The 10,859-nt window shown below is 50.4% G+C and overlaps 1 protein-coding gene across 2 annotated transcripts in view; it reads right to left on the bottom strand.

Annotated features, from left to right (window-relative positions):
- The window catches only part of LOC307242453 (SH3 and PX domain-containing protein 2A-like), a 44,889-nt gene extending 35,656 nt beyond the window's left edge, over positions 1–9,233 (bottom strand). For both annotated transcript variants that reach the window (XM_080016950.1, XM_080016949.1), the window contains exons 1-4: positions 9,177–9,233; positions 4,802–4,877; positions 3,178–3,254; positions 1,561–1,652 (exon numbers count right to left, since the gene is read on the bottom strand). In XM_080016950.1, the coding sequence (XP_079873076.1) occupies positions 1,561–1,652; positions 3,178–3,254; positions 4,802–4,877 (245 nt within the window). In that variant the 5' untranslated portion in view covers positions 9,177–9,233. The remainder of the gene's footprint in view (positions 1–1,560; positions 1,653–3,177; positions 3,255–4,801; positions 4,878–9,176) is intronic.
- Between the last annotated feature and the right edge of the window lie 1,626 nt (positions 9,234–10,859).

A 10,859-nucleotide genomic window follows, 5' to 3' on the forward strand; every position in this document is an offset into this window, starting at 1 on the left:
CTAACTACTTGTTTTTTCTAAATTTAACTTGTAATTCATTTGTAAATGGATTGATGTTTTAATTAGAGAAACAATCATATATTTTGGTAGTATTTCAGTTTACACGTGTTCCCGTGGGCGTTATCTCACAGAAGTCATGTGCTTAATTTAAAAAATAAAAAATAAAAAAGACTCCAAAGTAAATATAAGAAAGCAAAAGGAAAGGAAAAGCTCTTTAATTAGTCGACAAAAAGTGTCGACGGTAAGTGTCTTTTTTGATGCATTGCCTGACGAAAATTTTTACCAAACAAGGATCGCTTTTTGGTCTAAACATTGCAAAAAAAAAAAAAAGGAGCTTTACCCTTTCTCCCCTTAATATTATTAATGCATGTCATGTGTACAAGCTATTGAAATGATTTAAACTTCCAGCGGGCTGTATAACCCAGCACTGTGATTAAAATCAAGATGTGTTACATGCATTCCTTGGAAAAGTGTAATAACCGTTTTTACAGCCTAGATTTCTGAGCTCGATACGACTAAGAAGCCTCCTGTGTCTACTACAGTCTCTGTTATCTGGCGACGTGGCTTTCCCACCAGTGCGCTGACAATGGGACGAAGGTGCAAAATGGGCTCGAACGTTCTTTTTCTGCTCAGTAAGACGGAACATTTTTCCCAAAGAACTTCTCAACATCTCTTAAGAGTTTATGCAACGACATGGGCTCGCAGCATGATCCACCCGATGCCGGGCGATCTCATGGATCTCCACTTTAACCAGGGTGTAGCACGTCCTCGGTGTTCATCACGGCGGGCTGAGCACCCCGGCGGCGTGGCCTTTGCACCCCCCGAATCTCACGCCCAGCTCCCCACGCAGCCTCTGTCTGTCTCCGATGGTTAAATCATTCATGGTGGTTCGCCGTAGTGTGGATAAAAGACCGGTGTGTTAACGTATACGTGCAGACACTGGGAAATGTCAGGTTTTTTTTTTTTTTTTTAAAGGAGGCTGTCATGAAAGAATGCTTGCCTCCAAATAATTTCAACTGAACAAAAATGACAATTCGTTGCAGAAAATGCTGTTTTTTCTCCCCCCAAAGGTCCCGTAACATCAATAAATGATGCTCCTCCCATGCGGTCTTACTCACACTCTGAGTATGACAAATGAATGAGCTCGGAGGCTCATCTATCCTTCGACGTGATCGCTGCCGCCCCCCCCAACCCCTCCACTGATACCAGCTAACCTTGGGTGACCTGGGCTGGCATCAGGTGTCACCCCCGAATATCATCATTAATACAAGACTGTGCTCCTTGACCAACAATCAATCATCGCTGATGGATGGGTCAGCGCGGTGCAGGCATCTGCAGGCAGCCGCTTTATTTCACACGGCTGACACATCACGCACGCCAGGACACACACACACACACACACACACAAAATGTACACTGGTGGACTCCTGCACTGCTCTTGCACAGTACTCTTGCACTCCACCAGAGGGCGCAATTTCATTTTCTTTCTGTGCACGCCCGTTCTAAAGGCCCAGTGAAGCGCTAACCCGAACAAAGGGGTGGCTGCCCGATGAGACTCACTCTTTGGGGGGATTGAGGTCCTCGGCTCTGGTTTCGAAGAACGTCAGCACCTCATCGCTCTGGGAAATGTGCGAGGGGAGCGTCATCAGAGCCTGCGGGAAATCAGGAAGGAAGGAGGGAAGGAGGGAAGGACAATGAATGACGCCTATACTGTGTGGATGTGACTAATCTAAAGTGATACTCGGTGTGCGCAAGAGCAACAAAGCACACCAGGAAGCGGTTTTGTTGGAAGGAGGGGAGGTGTTGGGTTAAAGGATTGTCATTTTGAAATGACGAGACGGGGGGTGGAGGGGAAGGAAGAGGGTTCCGAGGGCACAGAGTGAGGCATTCATTCATGGCATACACTGTATAAAAAAACAAAAACGTAGGATCTGTGACATCACCCGTGAAAAGACATCAGAAGCCTCGAGTTTGGGTTCACAATCGGCCGGATGGAGCTTCATAGATTTGGGGCTTTAGGTCTTAATGAGGAAATGATTAAAATAATCACGAGCCAGACAGCCATTAGAAGAAGTAAACTGAGATAGAGAGAACCATGCAGAGAAATGCACTTGGTCGCCTCAGCACTTGTACTCTGTGCGATGACAATAAAATTGAATCTAATCTCATCTAAAGTCTCGTGATTTTTCCATTGACTTCTGTTCGGGAGGGAGTTTCCTGGAGCAGCATCTAGTGGCCGTTAGCTGAACTGCAGTTTAAAACCAGGACATCCGCATTGGCTTCAACACCTGGCTGTAGTGGCTGCTGCTCGGTTCACGCTTGTTGTTATTCATACAGAACATGGGAAATGGGTAAGCAGTAAAAAAAAACAAAAAAAAAAACAATTCATCGTTTCCCATGAGATCTTTTGGGCTGCATTCGTCGGGGACTGGGTGGGGTATCAACTTTCCAAACAGGATTTGGAGCTACACCTACAAAATGGCCCTTGTTAGTCCATCGCTTTACAGAGAAAACAAATATCGAATATACATTTCTTTTATATGATCCAATTGTATATATCGTTCCTCATTAATATTTATTTGGATTCGGGGTTTTTTTGCCGCAGACGAGACACCTGGAAACCCCTGTACGCACAACTCTTACACTCTCTCAATTTGTGTGCGACAGATGTCTTTGGCAGGGCAGGGCGGGTTATTAATGCTGCTCATTAATAACCTGTTGACGGTGCCACGGCTGGCAACCGACCCCACGTTCCACTCCTCTGACCCACTGAATATAATAAGGTCAGGTAGCCAGCTGTGTTCACTCCCACATCTCAGCCCTGCCGATTCATTATTGTTTGGCGGACGCCGCCTTTTCTCCCGCGGTGCCCCCAACCCCCCCGTTTCCTCTATACGCTGCCTTTTTACATTGGTGGAAATGAGGAAATGACCGTCACAGATAGAGCTGCAGCTTTCCTGTTGAACCTAGAAGGGAAGACAGTTTGCCAGCGGTACAGCCAAGTATTACCAACGAGGATGACATAGGCCTTGATAAAATGCTCTGTTTTGCAGCAGATAAACAAGAAATAAGCAACGGACTGCCTGCGCCGCCATCGTGTTCGAAAAAGACTCTCTGTATTGGCCAGAAGGAGACAAAGCGGCACTACCTACTACGGGCCACAGCTCTGTTTCTTACTTTGCAGTAGTTGTCCAGGTGCTTCAGCCTCTTGACGGCAACGTCTCTGATGTGGCTTCGGCGAAACAAGACCTTCCCTAAAGAGAAGAGCACAGCGTAGTCCATAATCAGTGAAAAAAAAGAGTTAAGTACGGGATCGTGTGCAGCCAGCGGAAAACAATAACCCTGTTGGCGTTATTTCGCAATGATGACCGGCGGCAGATAGGATAGGCGGCGGTAAACAAGGGACGTGAATGCGGGCAGGGAGAAGCCCTAATATTATAATATTATAATATTCCAATGCCGATCGCGCTTTCAACCAATGAGAATCGAGTATTCCAGGGCGCCGTGAAATCATTTACTTTTAAAATAGGTTTGTGTTTATTTGGCCAGCAGAGTTGAAAATATAGTAGGATACAAGTTGAGACATATTAATTGAATATATACGAAGTAATATCGGTACAATATTTGGAAAAAGGACCATTAATGCCATCACATAATAGATTTGCGTTTCTTTTAACATCTACCGAGTGCCTGAGGACAATGCAGCAGGGTTTTCCACTGCATCGGATTCAGTGCCTACTTTCTTAAAGGGGACCCATTATGTTCCCTTTTACACAAGTTTATATACATAGGTCTCTGGGGGTCCCCAAAACATGCTTTTGAAGTTTTTTGCTGGAAATACCACTCAGGTTACGCATTAGAGCCATTCTACCATGCCTCCAAATCCCACACTCCATTGTGTTCCAGACGCTCGGTGTGAGTGGGTGGAGTCCCCCTCCCGTGGACACGAGTTCTGCTGGCCAATAGGGTTTGAGTGCGGCTCCCGGGTTTTCCTTCCATTCACTCCGTAACTTTCACCGTTTCTGATATCTGGGATTAGATCTAAAAATTTCAGACTTTCGTGGCCGTGCCCCAGGCTTGTGGGAGACGCGGACACCGCACCGCGACGCGCCGGGACTCACGCACGGGGGAATTTTTTTGTTTCACGTAAACGTCGCAAAATAAAATGTAATTAAATAAATCAAATAAATACGTCTACAACGAAAACGCAGTTTTCAGATTTTGGTTTTGTTCGGAGAAACGCACGGCGGATGGGATGGAGAAATGATTAAACATCCCATAGTGTAAAATTATATATATGACAGAAAATAAGTAAAAGCATAATAGGTCCCCTTATAAAAGTGGAAAAACGCAGAGAAAATATGGTTCGATCAAATATCCTGTAATTGGAACAGTTGTAATGAATTACTTGGGTTTCTAAATGCACAGTGGTCAGAACGCAGCACAGAACATTGCATTTACTGGGAGATCAAAACAGCAGCGGTCAGACTCCGGATTCTGTGGCTGGAGTTACAATGGGGCCTCTTCACCGCCCTTGCCCTGCCCCGGGCCACGCCAAATTCATCAGATTACCTCAGCCCCCCCCCCCCCCCCCCCCTCCCCGCCAGCCTCCCACTGACCCGTCGGAGCACAGCCCCATCTGCCTCGGCTGCAGCAGAGCACCGCATCAAACGCTCGCGGCAAATCGCCGAACGGCCCGCTGCGGCACAACGCGGGGTTTTGCAAGCAGCACTGCGAGTGTCGCATTGCGTTGCTGCCGGCTGGTGTTTTGTTGTTTTTTTTTGCGTGAGGCTCCGCCCACCTGGTAAGAACGGGATGATCCTCTTTTTGGGGTCCTTTTGTCCGCCCTCGATGGGGAACTTATCGAGGAGCCGCATCTGAAAAAGCAAACAAATAATATTAGACGCAGAAATAAACCCCCTACGCCCGACGCCGCCGCACGGTAACCGCCTGCGCTGTTTTCCAATGCGAGCGGTCGACGGCCAAACCACTTAACGACGGACTTTCATCTACTCCCGCAAAGATGAATGGGATTTTTGATGTGATCAGCCACGGAAAACCCGGTGAAGTCACGCAGTCGGCTGCAGCGCGTGACCTCCGTGTGTAGCGGCTGCAAACGCGAGGTGTAATTATAAAGCCTTGTTTTTCGGAGTTACTGTCTCCGAGGCGGGGTTGCGTCACCGGCGCCCACGCGAGAGAGTGCGCCGCCTGGAGCCAGCATTCCCGCCGGGAAAAGATCACAACGATGCGTCGCGCGTCCCGGGTTGCATCTCGTGAGTTGACCCGCCGTTGGGTCACCTCACGCGGCCGGACAGGGGTTCGTTTTCCTCCTGTCGACCGCACACGGCCCCCTTTGTCCCCCGGCCACGTGCCCGGGCCCGAGCTTTGCCGAGACGAGGGGGGAAGCCCGCCCGCCGTCTCGTTTCCCCGTCCCCGCGGATCGCACAGCGCTCACAGCACAGTGCGCTGCGTTTCCACTCGCACTCGGCCTCGCCTTGTTCTAGATGTGCTCGAAAAAGTCGAAACACCGGGGCCCTCCAGACGCCAGGAAGGGCCAGGTGGGCAAACAAGAGGAGCCGAGCCCGTTGGTTCGGGGGCGAAGTGGAACCCGGAGAACTGCAGACGCTGTTTTCTTTCTGTTTTCTTTCTGTTTTCTTTCTGTTTTCTTTCTGTTTTCTTTGAACTGACGCGGTTTCCCCTTCTCATGGTTCGCTCAATCATGACATGTCCTCCTATTATAAGAATAATAATGAGAAGAATAATAATAAGAAGAATATTAAGAATAATAACAACATTAATTATAAAACAAAAAAAGAACACACAGACAGCAGAGCGAGGAGCGGTTGCAGTCGCCATCGTGCTTTTTGAGGCCGAGGTTAAACGCTGAATATACAAGAATGGTTCTGGTTGACCGAAAAAAAACGTCTTAAATTGGCAGAAATGTATGAGCAGATGTTATGAGTCCCCCACCCCCACATGATAAGAGATTTTCGCTCTTTAAACGAAAATAGGAAAAAAAAACGCCCCCAAAAAAAAGAGAACGTGTGCACGAGCTGCCATTTTAAAAGAAAAATCTTTTTGCGCTATAAAGCAAAATAAGATGTAGATAAGATAAGAACCCCTCATCACCATCTGGCGTGGAACGGAATGTAAACACAGGAGGATATCGACAATGCTTTCATATATTATATTGGATTCTGACACGCCGAGGTAAGTACCCCGCCATCCGTTTCTCCGGTAAACGTGGTGGCCGCCGCCCTGCAACCCGGGGCCCCTTCACTCGATACTCCCGATCCCCACACGGGTGAGATGGCCGGATATTCAGACTGCGGAATAAACGGCTTCATCGGCTTAAAACCTCATCCCGTGTCAGCCCTGCCGCGGCCAAACGCTCTCGCGGCGTGGGGCAGCAGGTGCCACACCGCGCTGACACACTTCCCCCTGTCTTCGCCTGGCGGTTTCGTCAAGAAGCGAGTCGACTCCCCCTTATTTAATAACCTTCAAAAGCCGATGATTTCGCGTTGTCATTTTGAGTTATTGCCACGATAACGCCCGGACGGATAAGGAGATCATATCGTCAGTTGTTTGAAAATGAAAAGCATTCATATGGATGGCGGGGGCAGAGAGATGAGAGATAGAGAACATCTGACAGACAGACAGAGAGACAGACAGAGAGACAGACAGACAGTTCGCCCGAGGCAGACAAAGAAGCTGCTCTCTGCCAAATATCAGACAGGGGGAGAAATGGAGGGAATGCCTGAGTGGGAAGACAATCAAATTCCATCCCTCGCTTGTGTTCACCGACATGACATCTTGTCAGTTGTTTACTCGCGGCGACACTTTGGATCCTGATTGGCTTTCGAACCCGGGCGGAGGACGCCTTTTTTTTTTTTTGTTTGTTTTTCGAAACGCCACAGTGTTGTCACGCCTCACCTCGGCAAACTGAAGCCATTCTTCCCTTTGTCCTTTTTGTCTTTGTCGCTGGGGGAGGGGTTTATCGATTCGCGCGATCCCGCACCTCCGCCTTTGCTCGCGCGAAATTTCGGCCGACGGTTCGGCGGTTCCGCCCTGGAGGCGGTGCTGACCGCCGTCCAAAAAAACAACAACAATGGCGGCTGAGGGAACTCTGCAGGGGTTTTCTATCTGAAAAGGCTAGAGAAAAGGGGAGGGGGGGAGGAATGACGTGATCCCGGGGTGTGTGTGTGTGTGTGTGCACGTGCGTGCATGCGTGCAAGCGTGCGTGTGTGTGTGTGTGTGTGCGTATGTGTGTGTTTGTGTGCGTGTTGCTGAGGGCTGACTCTGTTTGACTTTACTGGCCGGCTCAGCTCTTTTCACACATATGTGGCTTTACAACAGTTCCCCTTGACATTACAGAGAAAGTGGGCTCAGCAGGATTCTACACTGCGCTATATTACAAACCCAAAGAATACTCATGGATGTTTGACGGACCACAAAAAGGCTTAGTGGAGGGATTCTTTTATCTGGGAAACAAGACAGCGCAAAGCCACGGCTCGCCGGCTCGGGGGCGGGGTGGTGGTTTTAAGATAAGTTAACTCCACAATGTTATCTGACTTTAGCGGGGCAGAGGAGGCCATTCGTCAACAACCGGTTCCCCTAGTTCTCCCGGGGCCCCTTCGACCAGCTTCGGAGAGGCCGCGGTTCTTCCCTCGCCGTCTCGCCGGCCAGCGTCTGGCCGTCTGGGTCGCGCGGGGGAGCCCGTCCGGGTCGTGCCGCCGGGTCAGGGAGCGCCGCCGAGATGGCGTCCGACCCGGGACGAGTGCGCCCGGCAGGGGCGCGGGCACAAGCTTCGTGTCTCCTTCGGCTAAATATTTTGGAGCCAACGCGACGGTGGGATGAGCTAAATCGGTTTCATGTTCGATATGTTTGCATGTACAAGTGGACTCGTCTGAATAACGCCCAGTCCATGCAGGTTTAAGGATCAAGGGGCGGCTTTTAATGGGCTTAGAGCACTCTGCATGCAGGTTCCTGTAGGAGCACTTGTCCTCCGTCAAAGTCAGGGGTCATTTAACCCTCCAGTGGTCAACCACCCTTCCAAGGGCTTAATTTCCCGCTTAAGCTGTTGTTGTGGAATGGGGGCTTTCCCGGCACCGCTAAGCCGCAAGCTGGAATATGCAATTTCGCTTTAAAAAAAGAACATGACAATTGTGAAGTAAGCTCCAAAATGAAATAGCTGAACTTGGGAAGGGACCTGCTTCTTACTTACTTACTGTTTTGTTTTGTTTTCTACAATTCTACCACAAATCCAACAGATTTGCACTCGTTCCCAAGTCCGATCCTGGCACTCAGCTCCCTCCTCAACCGTTCTGTATGAACAGCTGCTGGACGTCGCTCTCCGCTCGTATCCGCGGCCGGCGGGCCAGACAAACAGACGGGGCGTCGCGGGACAGGGTTGGGCCGCGGGTTTGCTGTTTACAGAGAGGCGGGAGGAGAGGCAGGACCTTCCTCGCTGTTAGCAGGAGAGCCTGGAACAAAGGGTTCCCCTCCTCCGTCTTCCACAAAGCCAAGCCACGGAGACCCGCCCGGCCGAGAGAGTCAATGCACATTTAAATGTACATTGACTCTCTCTGGGGTCTCCCGGCCGTCTGGGGTCTCCCAGTGGGGTCTCCCGGACGTCCCGTCTGCAAAAGCAGCTCAACGAAACAGCCTGTTGATGTCAATTGTATTTGTTTCCTCACAATCGGGGTGACACAAATATTTACGCTTTCCTCTCACTGCATTATTGCATTATTCCGCTGTCATGCATATGCGACCCATCTGCTCGGACAATTCCCCCCCGTCCCCGCCTTGGACTGGTCTCAAACAAGATCTTTTTGGGCGGGCCGGGGGGCGGGTGGGAGGAGGGGAGGGGGAGGGGTATTGAAGCGGGCACACACACTGGGCACATTGAGGCCGAGCGGCTACTGGCATCCGACCACGCGGTCAGAATCAAAAAGGTTTCGAACTGACCTCATGCAGCCTCAGAACACTCAGATACAAGGGAGACATTCAAGCCCCCCCGGTCCGATAGAACCGCTTGAGGGCGTTTGGGCGCGTCCCCCCCCCCCCCCCCGCCTTGCTATGCGTCCCGTGTGACATCACCGTTCATCCTTCAGAGATGTCAGAAAAAAGTAAGTTGCTGAAAAAAAAAACGAAACAAAAAAAAACCCCCGACATACCTGCAGGTCAAAGAATTTGCTGTATCTCCTGTAGACGACGTGGGAGGTGGAGTCCGAGTAAGAGACGTTGATGAGATAAACCTGCAGCGAGACAAAAAAATAAAAAATAAAAATGAGAAAAAACACCCGTTAGTGGAGGGAAAAAAAGAAAAAAAAGACAAAAAAAACTTTGTCAATTACACCGGGTCACCGCTTCGACTCGGCACACCCCGACGACCCACAACGCATCGCCGATCCGGACTTAACTTCAGGGAGGGGAGCTGGCGTCGGGGTCACGTGAGGTCAGACCAAGCCCATTCAGCCCGTCTGACTCGGCCGCACCTCAGCGAGTGGGGGGGGGGGTGGCAGGTGGCAGGTGTTTAAACTATCAAGAATGCCAAATTTAGACCATGGGGAGAAATCATAGGTCGGCGCTTTTAAAAAGTTCCGGTTAAACCCGTTCCCTCGATCTCCCAGGTGCCGCCGAGCGCAGTAGCCATTCAGGGGATGGACGGACCCGGTGCCACGCTCACGGTCGATCCCAGCACGTCGATAGCTCGGCGGGGGAGTTTCTGTGCGAGGCCAAAGACAGATTTAAACTGAAGCAGAAAAGCTGAGGGTCCGAGCAGGAGGAAGCTGCGTGCACCGTCGTCGGGAGCCGGCGCGTGGATTCGGAAACCGACATCCCGACGTCCCCCCTTGAAACGGCACGGCGGAAAAAAACAAAACAAAAAAAAAAAAACCCACAGCTCCGTCGCGATCTGAGAGGGCGGTTATTTTCTCATCGACATTGGGGTCTCCGTTTTCGATCGCACGCATCTCATTGCGGGAAGGAATGCGCAGCCAGACGGAACGGGTCCCGTCTTGCAGTTTGCGAACGACGGCGTCGGGCAAATTGGGGATAAATAGCCGTTCTCGAAAGGAAGAGGCTCCCTGCGATCGCGCCACGCCTCCGGTGAACACACGCCGTAGCATGTGCCACCAGGCTCGGGCGACTTAATTTGACAGCGAGGGTTTTTTTGTTTTTGTTTTTTTGTTTTTTCGCAGGCTGGCTTCAAATGGTGAACAAAACAAACAACTACAACAACAACAACATAAACAACAGCAGCAGCAATACAGCCGCCGCCACGGCGATTATAGAAATTATCACTGTGGGGGAAAGGAAGATAGGCAAGTTGAGGCGTGCTCAATGTGGATGAAGCGCGTGGCTTGAAGTGATCAGGGGTTCGTGGTCGGGAGGGTGGATTTATATTGTTTTAAACCAAATGCACACACACACACACACACACACACACACACTTTGAGTTCCATATTTAGTGATAACTGAGGCGAGGGAGGCCCTCCTGTCTGGTCATATTGGTGTGTGTGTGCGTGCGTGCGTGCGTATGTAAACACAGACTAGTTGCCATACTTTCTGGGATACAGTGCCCAGAGTCACTGTCCTGGAAGGAAGTCAGACCCGGAGACAAAAGACAAAGGGTTGCTTCTTTCCTCTCTCTAAAACAGGATAAGCATTTTTCGGTTGCTTAGCTCATGGATAATGAGATTTCTTCCTCCTTCTTCCCTCTGGGGGACTTCCTAGCCAACCTGCTTCCACCCCCGGGGGTGGGTGGGGGTCTCTGCTCCACGGCTGCGTTCCCTGAGGCAGCGGGTGGTTCTCGACCTCTCCAGCCTGATTTGCATGAGGCTACCGACCGCATCTCT

The sequence above is a fragment of the Zeus faber genome (assembly GCF_960531495.2).
Source record: "Zeus faber genome assembly, chromosome: 16".
In the NCBI taxonomy this organism is placed as follows: Eukaryota; Metazoa; Chordata; class Actinopteri; order Zeiformes; family Zeidae; genus Zeus; species Zeus faber.